This window comes from Lactuca serriola, chromosome 8, assembly GCF_051521515.1.
Source record: "Lactuca serriola cultivar US96UC23 chromosome 8, Lser_US96UC23_V15, whole genome shotgun sequence".
Taxonomy (NCBI): Eukaryota; Viridiplantae; Streptophyta; class Magnoliopsida; order Asterales; family Asteraceae; genus Lactuca; species Lactuca serriola.
This window is the reverse complement of record NC_136415.1, coordinates 245131385-245148520: the sequence shown is the minus strand read 5'-3', so window position 1 is coordinate 245148520 and position 17136 is coordinate 245131385. Positions and strand designations below refer to the sequence as shown.

The following is a 17136-nucleotide window of genomic DNA, read 5'->3' as shown; positions in this document are numbered from 1 at the left end:
TCAGAAAAACTTGTCAACTTAATGTAGTTTTTGCATGGGAACTGCATGGGATGTGTCCTTTATTATGTAAGCTTTTGTATGCAATGCTTTGTATTGGAATTTGTAGTAAAAACATGTTAGGATGTTCGCTTTTAAAGATTATATGTCTAAATTGTTATGTAATGTTTTGCACTCACTTTGGTTATTAATACATTCTCTTGTGGGATCCTATGTCATTTATGTCTTTTTTATGCATTAGATGGTCCTTTGTTTCTTGTCCCTCCTGGAATTGTTATGTGGACCATGCTACTTAAAAAATTATTTGTGGACCATATAACAACTCATGCATGATATTATATAATTAGTGGACCATATAACTTGCATTCTTTGGGGACCATATAACAAGTCATGCAGTATAACAATTCATGTAGTATAACAATTCATGCAGTATACATGCTCCACTAATAACTTGATTGACAAATAGAACAGAAATCTAGGCTTTCTATTATATAATTATTCAATACAAAAGGTGTTACATGACCATACATAATGGTGCTAGAGTACAATGCCTATACTAAATTGTCAAAAGGACCATCATTCCATATACCACACCATCAAACAACCCTATACACCCTGCATCACTTAACAAAGCTTTAACTTGATTGCCAAATACCTAATAACCCAAAAGACCATCCCCATATGCGCCATGAGCCAAAAAACACCTATACACCATGACACAACATCCTACATCACCTAGACCAGCTTAAAGTACATGACCACAAACAACAAGCAGACTAGAGCAATCAAAACAACATTTCAACATCTTCTTCGGACTTTGAATCTCAATGAGTAGTTCTTGGATCCTAGCTTCAACTAGTTCCTTCTCAGCTTTCCTAAGAATCTTGTGCTTCTCCACATTCTTCTACACCTCAACAACTTCTCCATTCCTAACCAAAAGGTCGTCGATCCTAAGTTTCATGTTCCATAACATATCCTTGTAGCGTTTTGGTAATGTTGGGTTAAGCTACTGGAAGAAGTTGCAACTGTCATTGGATATCTACAAAAGAAAGCCACACACCAGATAAAGGGTTTTACTGTTCATAATTTAGGGTTTTCTCATTATAAAGGGGGGGGGGTTATCGATAAAAATAGGGGGTTTGCAGTAGAAAAATTAAAATTTAGGGTTAAAAGTTATCGATTGTAACGAATGATACATTACCATTGATTTTGTGCAATTGTAGAAGCGACGAGCTGGGTCGTTAGGCTTCCAGGCTTCTCTGAGCTTCGACACAGGCTGATCGCGGCACAAGCAGGGAGGATTCACTTCAACACGGTAAATAGCGATGGTGTTATAGGATTCGGAGGAAGAAGACATGGTCGAAAGGGTTGGTGTTCGTCGGAGGGTAAAGAAATAGTGAGAGTGGATCTATTAAACCCTTATGAAGCTTATGTAGTAAGCTAACTGGACACCCAACTGGATTTCATAGACCACATCACATTTGACTTTAGTTGACCAACCGGGTAACCGGTAATAAAATGAAGAAAACCTTATTTTGGCAGGTAATTTGTCACTTTAGTGGGGTCAGGGGTACAAAAATTAGTTGAAAGACCTTTTAAAACCAAATTGAAAACATTATTGTGCTTCTATGTCATTAACTCGTCTTAAAAATATATATTCCAATCATTTTATTCAAATCAACCATCACTTCACTTGCATCAAACTTATTAATGTTTACTTTTTTTTTCTTTATTTCATAAAATTAATATAAATTATTTATAAACTTAAGTTTACTCTTATTATAAGAGCATATTATTATATAGTTTTTTACTATGCAATTGACCACTTATCGCCACTTATTATGTTTGGAATGTGAGTGTTTTTGTTTATTTTTATTGACAAGTTAATATATATTGAGTGGTCAATATATTATAATGATTTATACATTTAATCCTATAATTTTTAATTATATTTTAATTTTACCCCTTTTATTATATTATATTTTTAAGTATTTTTTATTTCGTTATTAATTATTTTCATTATAGTTTTTTTTTTTTTTTTTTTTTTTTTTTTTTTATCAAAACGTAAGAATTCGATTTTCCCACTATGTTCCTATATATAAAATTTGGAGACACCAACCAGGGGCTCTGCCCCTTGGATCCCACTAAGGGCGTTGCCCCTAGACCCCAATCGCCCCTTTGAAAACACCGGACCATTGGCTTCTCGTTGAACCGACTTTTAATTCGATGTTATAAATGCGTGCACTTAGCACCAGGGTCGGTCAAGACGGTGAGCAACCCGGGCGACCGCTCAGGGCCCACGACTCCAGGGGCCCAAAATTTATGGGTTATATAGTGTATATATATAAACCAATTATTACTAAAATGATTTTTAGGACCTAAAGTTGGTTCAAACTCAAACCAGCCCAAAACATAAACAATTTGACTTGTTTGTTATTGCTAATTGAACGTGTTTATAGTGAAAAATAATAGATATTTTTTGTTAATTTTTATTATATTTGTCTTTAAGGGGCCCTTTTTTGTCTTTTTGCCCTGAGTCCTATATACGTTTGGACCGGCCCTACTTAGCACATACCCATACATGTATTAAAATACAAATTATAAAGCCTCTTAGTTCAAATATTTGTTCCAATTACATAAAATAACATGACGACACTAAAATCATCACCAACGTCTAATACACCCGTACCCTTATTGATCAACTTCTAATTAAAATCCAAAGACTCGAATACTAAACTTTCCATATGAAAAGACCGATGCCTTACCCGGTATGCCAGTAAATAATTGGTTTAGGCGAAAGTCGTAAACCCTGAACCAATAATTGATCCAAACCTAATAATATCTTCTTTCATGTAAAAACTAGTATAAAAATGAAAATGAACATGGAAGAGAAAAAGAGTCTATCACCGTCACTTTCATCCCCACCACATTCTCTCACTTCCTTTACTTTTTTGTTTCTTCTCCAAATTCGTTACCTTAATGTTTAAGACATATGTGTGTGATAAAGGTGATTACGTAAGCTTCCAAGTAAGAACCATTCAAAACTTGTTACACCCTTGTCCTCATTGATGTTTTTCTCCAATTTTCCAAATTTGTTATTATTTTCTTAAATCTTATTTAAATATGATAAAAAAAAAAAGAAGAAAATAAACAGGGCCTAACCGCCTAAGTAACCTTTACAACAAAAGATGTAAACAAATTATTATTAAACTTGGTAAACCACATATTTCGATGCCACCAAAAAAAGAAAAAGAAAAAGGCACATCAATAAGGCACGGTGGCAGTTAGAGTTCGATGTCTGGGATCTGTAAGAATTGTTTGTACGTTGACGAAGCCGGCATCCTTTACGGTTTTTTCCAAATCGAGTAAGTAGTATTCATCCAGAAAAGGCTCTGTGCTCTTCATTAAAGTAAATAGAACCGGCGATAATTGCTATAAACATATATCAAATCAATGATTTTAGTTAATAATTATATCATTGAACTTTTTTTTTTTTTTTTTTTTTCATATTAAGATATTTTAAGTTGAAAAATTACCCCATTGTGGTAGTGAAAATTGATTTTTTATTTTAATGATATGGCCCTAGTTGGTAGAATGTTCAAAGCACGATGTTGTAATTGGAAGAAGTGAAAGTCCGATTTTATATAAACAAACCAATGAAAATAAGGGGGTGTTTGATATGCCTCTTACTCGTTTGATTATCAGATTCAAATTGTTTGATACCATAATTAGAAACTTCTGACTCAATCAACAACTATCAAACATCCCCGAAGTTGCTATTTATTTTATTTAACCCATTTTATTAAAATCATGAAACTCTATAAAAAGTTAAAACCATGTCATTAGAAAATACATAATTAAAGTTACAAGTAAATTAAAAAAATGGTCCCTATAGTTTGGGGTAATTTGCATGCTTGGTCCCTAACTTATATTTTTAACTCGGAAAGTCCATACTGTTTGTTTTTGTTACGCGCTTGGTCCCCACTGTTTGTTTTTGTTACGTGTTTGGTCTCTGTTTTATCTAAAACGACTATTATTTAAATAGTAAAAAATGATGGAGTATGTAAGGGAAGGTGAGGAGGGTAGGGTTGAGGGTGTGTTTATTTAAATAAATTAAAGATCAAAGGCAAAATAGTTTTTTTAGGTAAGACATGGACCAAGCGCGTAACAAAAACAAACAGTAAGGACCTTCTGAGTTAAAAAAACAAGTTAGAGACCAAATGCACAAATTATCCTAAACCATAGGGACCATTCGTGTAATTTACTCTTAAAGTTATGTACCTGAAGTTTCTTGGACTTTGGCTGCAAAAGGAAGACATGCTATAATGTTAGGTTATGACATCGGAATGGAAAGGAACATCGGAATGGGAATTGAATTACCGAGTTATCAGTCACAACAAAAGTTCCTCCAGGGCGAAGCAACCTAAACGCTTCCTTTGCTAAATTTACTGTAGCTCTTGCTGGGCATTCGTGAAGCTGCAAAGTGTTTTGAATTTTTGATGAATTATTTTACTTTTCATATTTTGTATGGCAATAAAATATGATTTGGATTTTTTTTGAAGTAATTATCGATAAAGAGGTATATACCACGTAAGAAATTGAAACAATGTCGAATGATTGTGAATCCAAGCCTGTGTTTTCACCATTTGCATGTATCCACTCAAATGAATTTGATTTTTGGGGGTTTAGTTTTTCCTTGTATTTAGCAACAGCTAGGAAGTATGGTGATAGATCCAGACCCTGTGAGACATAATATGAAATAAAAAAATATAAGTAATGTCAAATGGCTGATGACCTTTATTTCTTAGGAAAACTCCATAAAAGTCTTTATATTTTGGTCTTATAATCGATTTAGTCCTTCTATATTTTTTTATATTCAATTAAGTCCAAAAAACTGACAATTGTATTCATTTTGACCCTTTTACCCAGGTCAATCTACTTTCAAAATTTACACTTTTGGCCCAGATTTTAAGTTTTATTACAAATTTGGTCCAAAATTTACACTTTTTGGTCCAGATTTCAATTTTTTTTTTTTTACGAATTCATCATAAATTTAGTTTTTTTTATTAAAGCGAGTTTGTATACAAATGCATTTATTATAAAATAGGTGTAAGAATTCGTAACAAAATTTTGAATCTGGGCCAAAAGTGTAAATTTTGGACCAAAATTGTAATAAAAATTTAAAATCTGGACCAAAAGTGTAAATTTTGAAAGGAGGGTGACTTGTTGACCGGGTAAAAGGGTCGAAATGAATACAAGTGCCGGTTTTTGGGACTTAATTATATAAAAAATATATACAAGGACTAAATCGATTATGAGGCCAAAATATAAAGACTTTTATGGAGTTTTCCCTTATTTCTACTTGGTTTATCAATCGGTCAATGGATTTGGAATGTAAAGAATTCTAAATGATCATGGAAAGGTGAATTCCATCATTCCATGAATAATGGAACTTGAAGGATTCCGACGGAATTGAATTTTATCCATTTGGCAACCAACAATGCCACGGAATGGAATCTTGAATTCCGATTCCGCCGGAATCCACGAACACAATTATCGTGACGGAGGAATTAGAAGGTCATACTTACAGTCAATTTAGCAGAAGGAAATTTATCAGCAAGAAACCTTGTGCTAACACCTACAGAACATCCAATGTCAAGAATGTCTTTAATTTCCAAGTTTCCTGAATACTGTTGATGGTGTTTTTCAATAGCATTAAGCCAATTTCCACGAACTATTTCATTTGCTTCATCAAGTGAAGAAGCATCAGGTATAGCCCTCCTCACCATTGACATTGTTGCAGCCTCAGCTTCTGCAGCAGCCTAATTATAAACAAGATTTTATGTGTTTCTATTACAATTTACAACATTATAGTTTCAGTTTATATCTTATTTACACATTTTTCTTTGATATGCTTCATCAAAAACCTATGCAATCTTTTTTTCAGAAAAATGAGAGAATGTTTACCAGCCAAGATAGGTTGCCTTCATCATATGCATGGAAAGGACTGAGATAATCTGTTCCAAAAGATCAACCATTAAATTTATCATAAACTGTAGTCGCTAAATCTACAATTACAAACATCTGATTCTAATATCTCCTTATAAAACTAAAAGAAAGGGGAGAGAAATTTACAGTCAGGGTAGACTATGGAGGGATTCTCGATGCTCTCCATTTCCTTATAAACATCTGATTCTAAAATCTCCTTCGTCATTTCTCGCCATGGTACGTTGGTTTTCTCAGCAGTACTGTAAAAAGTATAATGCCACCAGCTAGTGAACTTACTAATCGCAATAGATTCTATAACATGTAGAATTAAGGAAAATATGAACTTCTGATCCACAAATACTCATACTACGATAAGAAATCAAAGATGTGGATGCAGAATTTGGTTTGAACCTGATGAGAACTTGTCTGGCACCAAGTTTGAGAACAGAATAAAGAGGTTTGAATGAAATTAGGGCACCAACAAGGCGAGAAAGAGGGGTTTGACCTGTCCAATTAGGTCTTTCTAGTTCCCCTTCTTCGTACGACGCCAATTGACCCCCTGCTCCTCCACCGCTTGACGCCGTCATTCGGATAATCATGGCGGATTTTCTCGTCGTTTGTTGAATTATGTTTGTTCTGTAAAACTGATAATGGCTGCCGCACTTTGATGCTGGGAGGACGCTGAGCGCCATTAACACGAGCTCTGTTGTTGAAGATGACGGTTATGGTTGTCGTAGCAGGTCAAAGCATTTTTGGTGTTATATTGCACCATCTCCCGAAATCTTGTTTAGCCACTCACTAGGTGACACGTCAGGTTCAGGGTGGGGGTCCCCTTCGTCAATGTTCACCAGTTTCTTCTAATCCAAGTAGGGTCCATGTCATTTATTGCTCATATTCTTTATTGTCTAACAAGGTTTTTTTTTTTTTTTTTTTTTTTTTTTTTTTTTTTTTTTTTTTTTTGCAGCATGATCTCTTCTGTCTCCACGATGCATACCATGTGCAAACACAAATGTTTGTAGTGCGTTTGTTTTTCTGAAATGAGTAGACATAAAAAGGTCTGCACGAGGTCTTCACCACACAGACATGCATCAGTCTCTTCTAAAGTCTGCGAAGTGCTTTAACCTAAAAAAAATGTGTTTCTTTTCTTTTCCGCCTCCATTCGTCCAAACTTCTCACCATTGACTGAACCCTTGCTCCATCTTCGCTCCGGCACCGCTCGTTGACCATCACCTCTGATCAGCACCGCCTATCACCGCCCTCCTCTCCGATCGCCGCCCTCCAGACGACCAAACAAACAGATTTTACCTTTTTCTAATCTTTTTTTTTTTTCACTTCCAACATGAAATTGAGGATTAATCTTTCTGGAAAACTCTCTAATACACCGAAATTCTTGTTTTTTGATATTGGAAATTCGAAAATATTGAAGAAAATACGTTTTATTGCTTCAAATTCTTGTTAAATGTTGCTAAAAATCGTTAATTGTTGAAATTGTTGTTTGATGTGTGTTTTTGCTGAAATTGTTATGATTCTTGTTGAAAATACTTTTTTTTTTGCTGAAATTGTTGTTAGAATGTGCTGAAATCAATGTTTTAAAACCCGAGTTTTTAGTTGATCCGATGTGATGACCGGTTCAACCCGGTTTATGGTCTTTTTCTATTTTCATATATTTTTATTTTCCTGCATACTGCATAGACATGTAAAACCAATAATTTATGTCCATAAAGTTTAATCTAAACACAACAAACAACCACATAGAGTATAAATAACATGTTATAGATCAATCTAAACAAAACAAACAACCACATAGAGTATAAATAACAAAAGAAAACATAGTTGTAGACGGATCCAAACGCGTCACGACCAAACCAAATCATGGATCTTAAGAAATTGGAGTATTAATTATAAGCATCGATCTCGCGGTCACTTAGTAATTGAAATTCACTATCAACTTCATGATCAACATGGTTACCTTGTGATTCAGAAGTCAGTTCATGCTCTTGCTCATCAAGCTTATTTTCCAAATCATCATAATTAAATTCTCCTTCCCACTCTTCTTCAACCACCCAACATCCTGTCTTATCAATATTTTCATAGTCAACAGGATCGTAAGAACTCATATCAACCTTCAATCTACAAAAAATTCACAAAAATCTCAAATATAACTTGGTCATTTTATAGCATAGTAATATAGTATATCTTAGACAGATACCATACCTATTTTGTAAACACAAGTTATAATGAACAAATACAAGATCATTTAGCCTTTGATGTTCCAACCTATTCCTCCGTTTCGTGTGAATCCTTTCAAATACACTCCAATTACGTTCGCAACCGGAAGAAGATGTGGTTTGACTTAATATTCTAATAGCAAACTTTTGCAAAACCGGAATATCTCTGCCAAATAACTTACACCGCTCATCTACAAAAAGATATAGTTAGCAAAAAAATATATATTAGAAAATACAATATTTTATATATAATAATCACACATTAAATTTAAATCATACCTGAATGAAGAAGATTACGAGAAGCAACGGTAGTAGATCTACTAAAGGTACCTTCAACATCACGAAACCTGCCTAAATTCAATGTAATATTTAAAATGCCATCACCTTTAAAAGTCTTCTCAACCCTTTCAAGAACGCCTTGAAACACCTCATGCTTCTTACAACGATTTGCATGATCATATTGAAAAACGGGATTCAACCAATAAGCCGCACAATAAATACTTTTTCTTAACATCCTATCCCAACGAATATCAATTATGTTAGTGTAAGGCATGTATAATTCCTTCTTCTTCTTAAACAATTCCTTAATCCCTCTCCTTGCCCGACACATGCCCTCGTAAACATAACCAATTGCAAGTTTTTCATCCGAATCACACAATCGCAAAAGCTTTAACAAAGGAGTCATTACTTTCACTATAATCAAACAATTCTTCCAAAAGATTTCATTCAAGACAATTTGTTTACATTCAACCACATTTCCCACTTTCAATATCTTCTTAAACTCATTAGATATGACCATTGCTTATAAATCTTCTTTATGGTCATACAAACTTTGCAATGCAATGAACAAGGTACCAAACCGAGTAGCACCTGGACGGATAATTTCATTCCAACCGGGTCTTTTTCTTAACCAATTCAAGGGCCACTTATGATTATAAACAAAAACAATAACCCTCGATGTAAGATTGACCAAACTTTTCACATCATCCAATTCTAAAAGATCATTTAATACAAGATTAAGACAATGCGCTGCACATGGAGACCAAGTAATAGAAGGATATATTTCACATAACTTAGTACCAGCAAGCTTGTAATTAGCAGCATTATCAGTTACCATTTGAACCACATTTTTTTCTCCTACCATTTCAACAATCTCATTGAACAAATTACATAAATTTGTAGCATTGCACTCTATATTAGATGCATCAACATATTTAAGAAACTATATCCCTTTCGAAAAATAAACCAAGAAATTAATCAAATGTCGTTGTGAAACATCCCTCCACCCATCACTCATAATTGTGCAACCAGTATCAACCAATTGACTTCTAAACGAATCAATTAACAATGAAACATACTTTTTATGCATATGTCAATAAATTAACCCTTAGAGCATGATAATTAGGTGCTTTGTATCCATAACCAATACTTGCAACTTTATATACCATAAGTTGAAAAAAAGGATATTTGTAAGCATTCATAGGTATACATGCATCATAAAACCACATAACAATAGCTAAATCCACATCATGTATTTTTGCCTTACTTTGCATTGCAGATTTGATAGTAGGTTGGGAAGGATCATTTATACCTTTCGTGAAAAATGGATGCAAGTTTGAAGTAGATTTCATTTTTCCCTTTTTCACAGTTGACATTTCTACTTCCTCCATCTCTTCATCACCATCCAGGATAGTAACACTAGTGGTATGTTTTTGTTTTTTGGGTAGTCTCTTTTAGTTTCCTTTGCATAGTAAACCGTACTTCTGGACTAACTTGTGGGCATGATACTACCTCACCTTTAATACCAACAAAATGTTTCTTAACCCTGTTTATTCCACCACCACTTATAACTTTTTTACAAAAATTACATATCCATGCCTTTTTCCACTTTTCATCAATGACTTGAGTTACATGTTCCCATGTTATATTTGTCTTTGTTCGTATATTTGATTGAACCGAAGAATGGGATTGAGATTGAGATTGTTCTTGTAATGGTTCTTCTTCCCTTGATTCCATATTTAACCGGATTGAAAAGTAATGTTATAATCAATAAACATATGTCAATTGGATCCTAATTACATAATCTACACAATCAAAACCTTGAAACAATGATCAATTAGCAATAAATAAACTGTAAACTAACCAAACATGTCACCTGTTTCAAAAGAAAACAGGTTTAATAAGAAAAGCTAACCAGAGGCGATAGTAGAAAAAGAAACGGATTTCACAGTCAAGACCTTGAAGCATAGATTTCAGACCATTATGAAACTGATTTCACACTCAATTAGAGAAGAAAAGGAAACATATTTTAAAAGATGAAATCGGAAAAGAAAAAGATGAAACAAGAAGAACCGATTGTTGGTAGGAGAAGTCTAGAAGAATCGAAGTCGATGTTTTGCAAGAAAAAGATGAAACAGGAAAAATCACCTTCGATAGGAGATGTTTTGCAGTCGTTGGAGAAAAACAGAAGTCGTTGCTAATATTGCTGCTTAGCAGTCGCTGATGTTGCTGCTTTCTTCAATCTTCACTTCGTTACTTTATTTTCCTGGAGAAGAACCGAAGTTGTTTTTGCCTGGAGCAACACTACTCGATTGTATCCAACTTAACTATCCAAGCCCTAATAAAACGGGCCAACCGGTTTTAACCGGTTCGAAATACACGGTTCGACCGCGGTTTAGGGTAAACCCGGCCGGTTTTATCCGGTCCGTATTTTTACAAAAACTCATTCTTAATTGACCCGCCTTCTACCCTGGGTCACGATCCAACCGATTGAACCGGCTGGGTCGACCCAGGTTTTAAAACATTGGCTGAAATCAAGCTTTTTCCTGATTAAAATATGAAAATTTGTGCTGGAAACTGTGAATGTTGTGATTCTTGCTGAAAATACTTTTTATTGTTTCAAATTGTAGTTGAATGTGCTAAAAATCGTTATTTTGTTTTAGAATTATGAAATAATGATGTGAATGTTGTGATTTTGCTGAAAATACTCTTTATTGTCTCAAATTGTTGCTGAATGTGCTTAAAATTGTTATTGAATGTGCTTAAAATCGTTATTTGGTTTTAAAATTATGAGATAATAATGAAATTTAAAAGGTAAAAACTTCTAATTCTGTGTCTAGATGGATGACTATTGTAAGGACATCTCCAATCCCCAAACTCCATTTCTTCTCCATTCTCCTCCAACCCTACCCCATTTCCATCTCCATTTTTGGAGATATGAATAATATTTTCCCATATTTGAGGGGAATACTATTGATATCTCCAAAAATGGAGGTGAAGTTTCGGTTGCCAATTTTAGTCCCTCTCATTTTTATTTTACAAATTTCTAGTTTATTTTTATCTACTAATTATAATTTAAATGCAATATTTAATATTTATAATATCATGTTATATAATAATTTATATTAACTAATCATAAATATAGAATCTAATATTTATTTATCGAATTCATATAAAAAAATTAAATATATAATAAAGACTTGAAACACGGTAACATAATTTATAAAATATCGTAATCAAATATGATCGTGATCTTGATATATTTATTATAAATATAATTTTATTTATTTAATAATTATTTTTAATAAAGTAATAATTAAATTAAATTTGTTATATATAAACATTTTATTTATGATAGTATAATTTGTAATATTTTTGTAATGAAAAAATATAATATATATTTGTTAAAATTTAATTAGTAGAGGAATATATTTGACAATATATATAAGTTATAAAAATGAAATATTGTAGGAATATACTTTTTTGGGTAAAAATAGGAAAAAAAATGGAGTAGGGTTGGAAATAAAACACTGTTTACCCTAGTTTTTACTTCATTTATGGGGTGGGAGGAAATGAAGATGGGTTGGAGATTATCTAATTATGACTCTTTTTATGAATTAAAGTCTTGATATTTTGTGGTTTTGGGATTTTGAACCTCAATAATAATCATTGTAATGCTTTGAATTCTTCAAAACAAACATTTAAGCGACTAAAAAAAATAGGGTGTTGCTATTAAGACATCCTTTATACATCCTATAGACATCTTTATTAAAAGTCAACAAATAGGTAACTATTTTTAATCTCTTTTTCAAAAAACAATGTAATTTTAACCAATAAAAATACCTTAAAAATTATATAGGATGTCTAAATGGTAAAATGGGGTGTCCTTTTAGCCAACCCCAAAAATATGATACAAATGCTGAGATGCCAAAAATGTACAGTTTCATGTAATACAACCAAACCCTTCCATCATATCGTTTGAGAATGAAAATGTAAGTATTTATTGGTTAAAAGTGTTGTTATGTTTAAGTTTTGGTTTATATTTATTATTCTTGGCTTTTATGATTGTAGTTATTGGACGTAGTCATGAAATTGAGTTCAAGAAGGCAGGATACAGTATTGAACTTCCTTCCCATATAGAGAAGAGAATGAATTGAAGAGTCAGTAACCATGCACTCAAATTTACATATTTTTTAAGCCGAAGAAATTACATATGAAGAATTTACATCCGGTTTCAAATAGTTTTTATCTTATACCTTTCTTTTTTAGATTTCCACTATATAAAACCATGTATGTGAATAGGGTGTCAATATTTTTCAGGTTTTTAGAAAGAAACTTGCATTCTTTGCTGCTGCAAAACTTTCTTCATCTTTCCTATCTCCTGATCTTCCATAAATTGCATTTGCAATATATCAAGTTATTTTCTATATTTTGTGGGTTAGATTTTGAACTTTTATTACGTAGGTCAAATGTTGGGAAATTATCTTTGCTAACTTCACTTACCAGAGAATTACGGGCTCACTCAGGAGCATGTAGTAGACTCGAGGGGCAAAAAGGTCGGGATTTGAACAAACAGCAGACCATTCCATGGGCTAGCCCACTTGGCTAACAAGGAGATCTTTAATCTAACAACTAACTAGGAGGTCATGAGTTCAATCCCAGGCACAGGAGATATTTATATTATTTGTCGTTTCAAAAAAAAAAAAAAAGTTGGTTAAAAATTAAAATTTCTATTAATTATTTTCTTAAAGAATGATTTAAACTTGCCATAATAATAGTTCGTGCGGTGGGCCATGCCTCATTCTTTTTAAAATCCCATCATATATGAAGTCTAGACGTAAATTTGAAAAGTTGTCCTTTCTATGGCATTGAATTTGAATGATAGATTCCACATGAGTATGGAAGAAGTGTCAGGAAAAAAAAATACCTTCATTAAGATAGTTACAATTACATGGTTAAACGGTTTTCAAATTCCTTTTTTTATTTATATGTACAATTCTTATTTTTTGGAAGTATATTCAAAAGTAGTTGAAATTTTGAATAATGTAATTTGTTTTTTAAAGTTTTGTTGTTATCCAGGGTGGAGGAGAAGAACAGATGAACAGAGGTTGCCTTTTGAAATGATCAATCAATAAATATGATTAGAGGTTGGGATACTCTACACCTAATTTTGGTGGGTTTTCTCTCTTTTGGACGTCTTTACCCCTGTCCCAATCCACTCAACTAGGCTTCTCAGAACATTTCAGTTGTTGAAGGATTTTTTTGTACTCAACAATTCTATACAAATGTTCCAAGGTAGTTAGGTTTTTACATAATGTTAAAGTTTCTATAAATTTCAAAAGTTTTTTTTATTAGGGCATAGTACTTTGTAAGTAATAATAAGAAATGAATGTATGATACTATGTAAAACATAACCACTTTGTTCAGAAAATGTAAATCAACCCTCCCGACCCATGCGAAGCACGGACATCATCACTCGTTATTAATAAAAATGTAGGATATATAATAAAAGAAAATCTTAAAAGTTCTTTTTGGTGTAAAATATAAATTATGGTAGAAGATGAATCAGTATTTACATTATTTTTTTACATAATTTTTATGCAAAAAGTTTGTATTATTGTTGGCGATCAATGAATTTAATTGTTATAATGATCGACTCGAAATAAAAATTTAAATAAAATAGCATGCCAAACTAAATAAATTAAAATTTAAATATAATAACTTGAAATAAAAAATTAAATTAAATTATATATATATATATATATATATATATATATATATATATATATATATATATATATATATATATATATATATATATATATATATATATATATATAGGGAAGAGTTATATGGAAAATGAATGATTAGGGCAACACATATTTGAACCAATGATAGATGTTGTCCTAGTTATTTGTTTTCCATAGAACTCATTCCTCTCTCTCTCTCTCTCTCTCTCTCTATATATATATATATATATATATATATATATATATATATATAAGTATTTTTGGGTAGATTTATGTAATTCTATAATTCTTTAGTCCGCAATTAACATCAGGTCAAGTTCTAATTGTTCAAGTTGACTATTCTTTAGTCCGCAATTAACATTGGGTCAAGTTCTAATTGTTCAAGTTGACTATGTGGTAATACTATTAAAGCCTTATTTGGCTTCTTTGTGAGCAACTATTCATAGGTATTATGGGGAAATCCTTAGTTGTTTTAAAAGAAATTGACATTGTATCACAACTAACTTTTAGCTTTGTTCTGGATTGGTCACTCAAGTTTTTTTTATTTTTTATTTATTTATTTATTTTTTTTGTGCAACTAGTCCCCCAACTTTTAAATTATCTGTTAATTTTTGAGCAAGGAAACTGGATGAACTAGTTACTTTGCTTATGTGTTAGGGTTAATATTATAAAAGCCCTAAATTTTTAACGCGTAATTGGAAAAAGCCATGATATTTTTTTTATTATTGTTGTGGTCACAACTTTCTTGCAGAATTATCACTTTAGCCCACTTAACGAGTTTCATGGTTAAGTTGGTTAACTTTTTTGCAAAATTAGTCCTAAAAAGTTCAAATTTAGTCCCTGAGGTTTGAAAAAAATTACACCACATGGTTTTTTAACTTTATTTTTCGTTTTTTGTATACTTTATTTATTTTCGGTTTTTTTTTTTTTTTTTTTTTTTTTTTTTTTTTTTTTTTTTTATAAATATATGTACATTATTTATTTTCTTTTTATATATATACTTTATTTATTTTCATTTTTTAACTTTATTTTTCAACATTTTTTAAACCTTTTTACCTTTTGTTTTCTATTTTTTAGTGCATATATAGAGTATATTAAAGTTTTTTGTTTTAGGTTTTTTCATATTTTTTTCGTATTATATTTTATTTTGTTCACCTTTTTATTTTTTTACTTTTTTTTCTATTTTTTGTTATTTATGGTTTTTCTAATATTTTTTCTAAGGTTTTTTCATATTACAATTTTTGTTTTCTATTTTTTTTTTCCTATTTTAGTTATTTATGGTTTTTCTAATGTTTTTATTTACTTTGATTCAAGTAAACGAACTTGAATTCAATATAAATTACTATAACAAGTTTTTTTTTTTTTATAAAGATCGACTATTATTATTATTTTTTTTGTTTTTTTAGTCTATTATCAAATTGAAAAATATTATCTTGAATTTAATTTATTGATATCACATATAAAAATATGATTTAATTTGCAAGTTACATAACACATCGAAACACTAATTCTTAGTAAACAAACTATTTTTTTTTAATTTTCATTTTTTCGTAACATAAGTATAATAGCACTAAACAAAAAAAAGAAAAAAAAGAAAATAAGCTGGACCAAAATTACAAATATAAACATAACTACTTTATTTACTTGAATAAAAATAATAAACAATTACAAAAACTATAAATTATCAAAATTGTAATATACTCCAATATATTAATACATTTTATATTTTTGGAAAAATGTCAATAAAAAGATAAAAATACAAAAAAACAAAAAAAAAAAACAAATAATTGGAAAACAAATAAGAAAAAAATAATAAAAATATGAAAAAAAATAAAATATAATACGAAAAGAAATATGAAAAAACCTAAAAAAACTCTAATATACTCAATATATACACTAAAAAATAGAAAACAAAAGGTAAAAAGGTTTAAAAAAATTGTTGAAAAATAAATTTAAAAAAATGAAAATAAGTAAAATATATATATATATATATATATATATATATATATATATAAAAGAAAATAGAAAATGTACATATATTTATAAAAAAAACTGAAAATAAATAAAGTATACAAAAAATGAAAAATAAAGTTAAAAAACCATGTGGTGTAATTGTTTTCAAACCTCAGGGATTAAATTTGAACTTTTTAGGACTAATTTTGCAAAAAAGTTAACCAACTTAACCATGAAACTCGTTAAGTGGGCTAGAGTGATAATTCTGCGAGAAAGTTGTGGCCACAACAATAATAAAAAAAATATTTGATGGGTTATATGCATAAGAAACATTCCTATGTGCTCATACAAACCCTAATGCTTGGATCTAGGTTTCACTATTGAACATGCTTTGATTCCAAGACTTACAAACCCTAATCTAGCATATAAACAACATAATTAACATATAGAATCAGATCTAGATGTTTACCTCTTCAATTGTTGGCTTAGATCTTGTATATCTTCTTCTTTTGAGCCTAGAGTCACAAATGCAACTCCTCTAATGGTTCACAAACCCCACAAGCAAGAAGGCAATATGAGAGAGGGAGAGGGAGGCTAGAATTCGGCCTAGGGTACTCTTGGAATCAAGTGGTAGCCGAATTCATGCCCTAGGGGTCATATTTATAGTTACAGATTACTAGGGTTTCATTCTAAACCCTAATGGACAGCTTAACCACAAAGCAGCCCATGGAACCTTCTGGAATAAGGCCCTTGGACGAAAATATGATGGTTACCCATCATAATTTCGTTCCCCCTTAAGCCCATTAGGTTTCCTTAACCTAAAACTCAACTATCACACATTTGACAGTTTATACCCCTTTATTCAATTAATCTCTTTTGACCACTAAATTAATTCTTAATTAATTTATGACCAATACTAATTAAATAAATATGATTTCTCC

General features: G+C 31.1%; 2 protein-coding genes across 2 annotated transcripts; both read right to left on the bottom strand.

Annotated features, from left to right (window-relative positions):
• Nucleotides 1-3186: 3186 nt before the first annotated feature.
• On the bottom strand, nucleotides 3187-6734 carry LOC145070117 (uncharacterized). The gene is made up of 8 exons (XM_079017063.1): nucleotides 6397-6734; nucleotides 6133-6245; nucleotides 5965-6014; nucleotides 5586-5819; nucleotides 4585-4737; nucleotides 4378-4473; nucleotides 4279-4299; nucleotides 3187-3429 (listed from the first exon to the last, which is right to left on the bottom strand). The coding sequence occupies exons 1-8, from the start codon at nucleotides 6675-6677 to the stop codon at nucleotides 3262-3264; spliced, it is 1116 nt and encodes a 371-aa protein (XP_078873189.1). The 5' UTR covers nucleotides 6678-6734; the 3' UTR covers nucleotides 3187-3261.
• Nucleotides 6735-7880: 1146 nt separating this feature from the next.
• LOC145067990 (uncharacterized) lies at nucleotides 7881-9012 on the bottom strand. The gene is made up of 3 exons (XM_079014998.1): nucleotides 8493-9012; nucleotides 8200-8404; nucleotides 7881-8115 (listed from the first exon to the last, which is right to left on the bottom strand). The coding sequence occupies exons 1-3, from the start codon at nucleotides 9010-9012 to the stop codon at nucleotides 7881-7883; spliced, it is 960 nt and encodes a 319-aa protein (XP_078871124.1).
• Nucleotides 9013-17136: the final 8124 nt, after the last annotated feature.

What these genes read in the sequence shown, in the direction of transcription:
- LOC145067990 (XM_079014998.1), bottom strand. Translation starts at nt 9,012, where the DNA reads ATGGTCATATCTAATGAGTTTAAGAAGATATTGAAAGTGGGAAATGTG. An exon ending in TCGTAATCTTCTTCATTCAG is followed by an intron (nt 8,405 to 8,492) that starts GTATGATTTAAA and finishes ATCTTTTTGTAG; the next exon opens with ATGAGCGGTGTAAGTTATTT. An exon ending in AACTTGTGTTTACAAAATAG is followed by an intron (nt 8,116 to 8,199) that starts GTATGGTATCTG and finishes AATTTTTTGTAG; the next exon opens with ATTGAAGGTTGATATGAGTT.
- LOC145070117 (XM_079017063.1), bottom strand. Translation starts at nt 6,677, where the DNA reads ATGGCGCTCAGCGTCCTCCCAGCATCAAAGTGCGGCAGCCATTATCAG. An exon ending in AAGGCAACCTATCTTGGCTG is followed by an intron (nt 5,820 to 5,964) that starts GTAAACATTCTC and finishes GTTTATAATTAG; the next exon opens with GCTGCTGCAGAAGCTGAGGC. An exon ending in TTGTTGTGACTGATAACTCG is followed by an intron (nt 4,300 to 4,377) that starts GTAATTCAATTC and finishes TTCCTTTTGCAG; the next exon opens with CCAAAGTCCAAGAAACTTCA.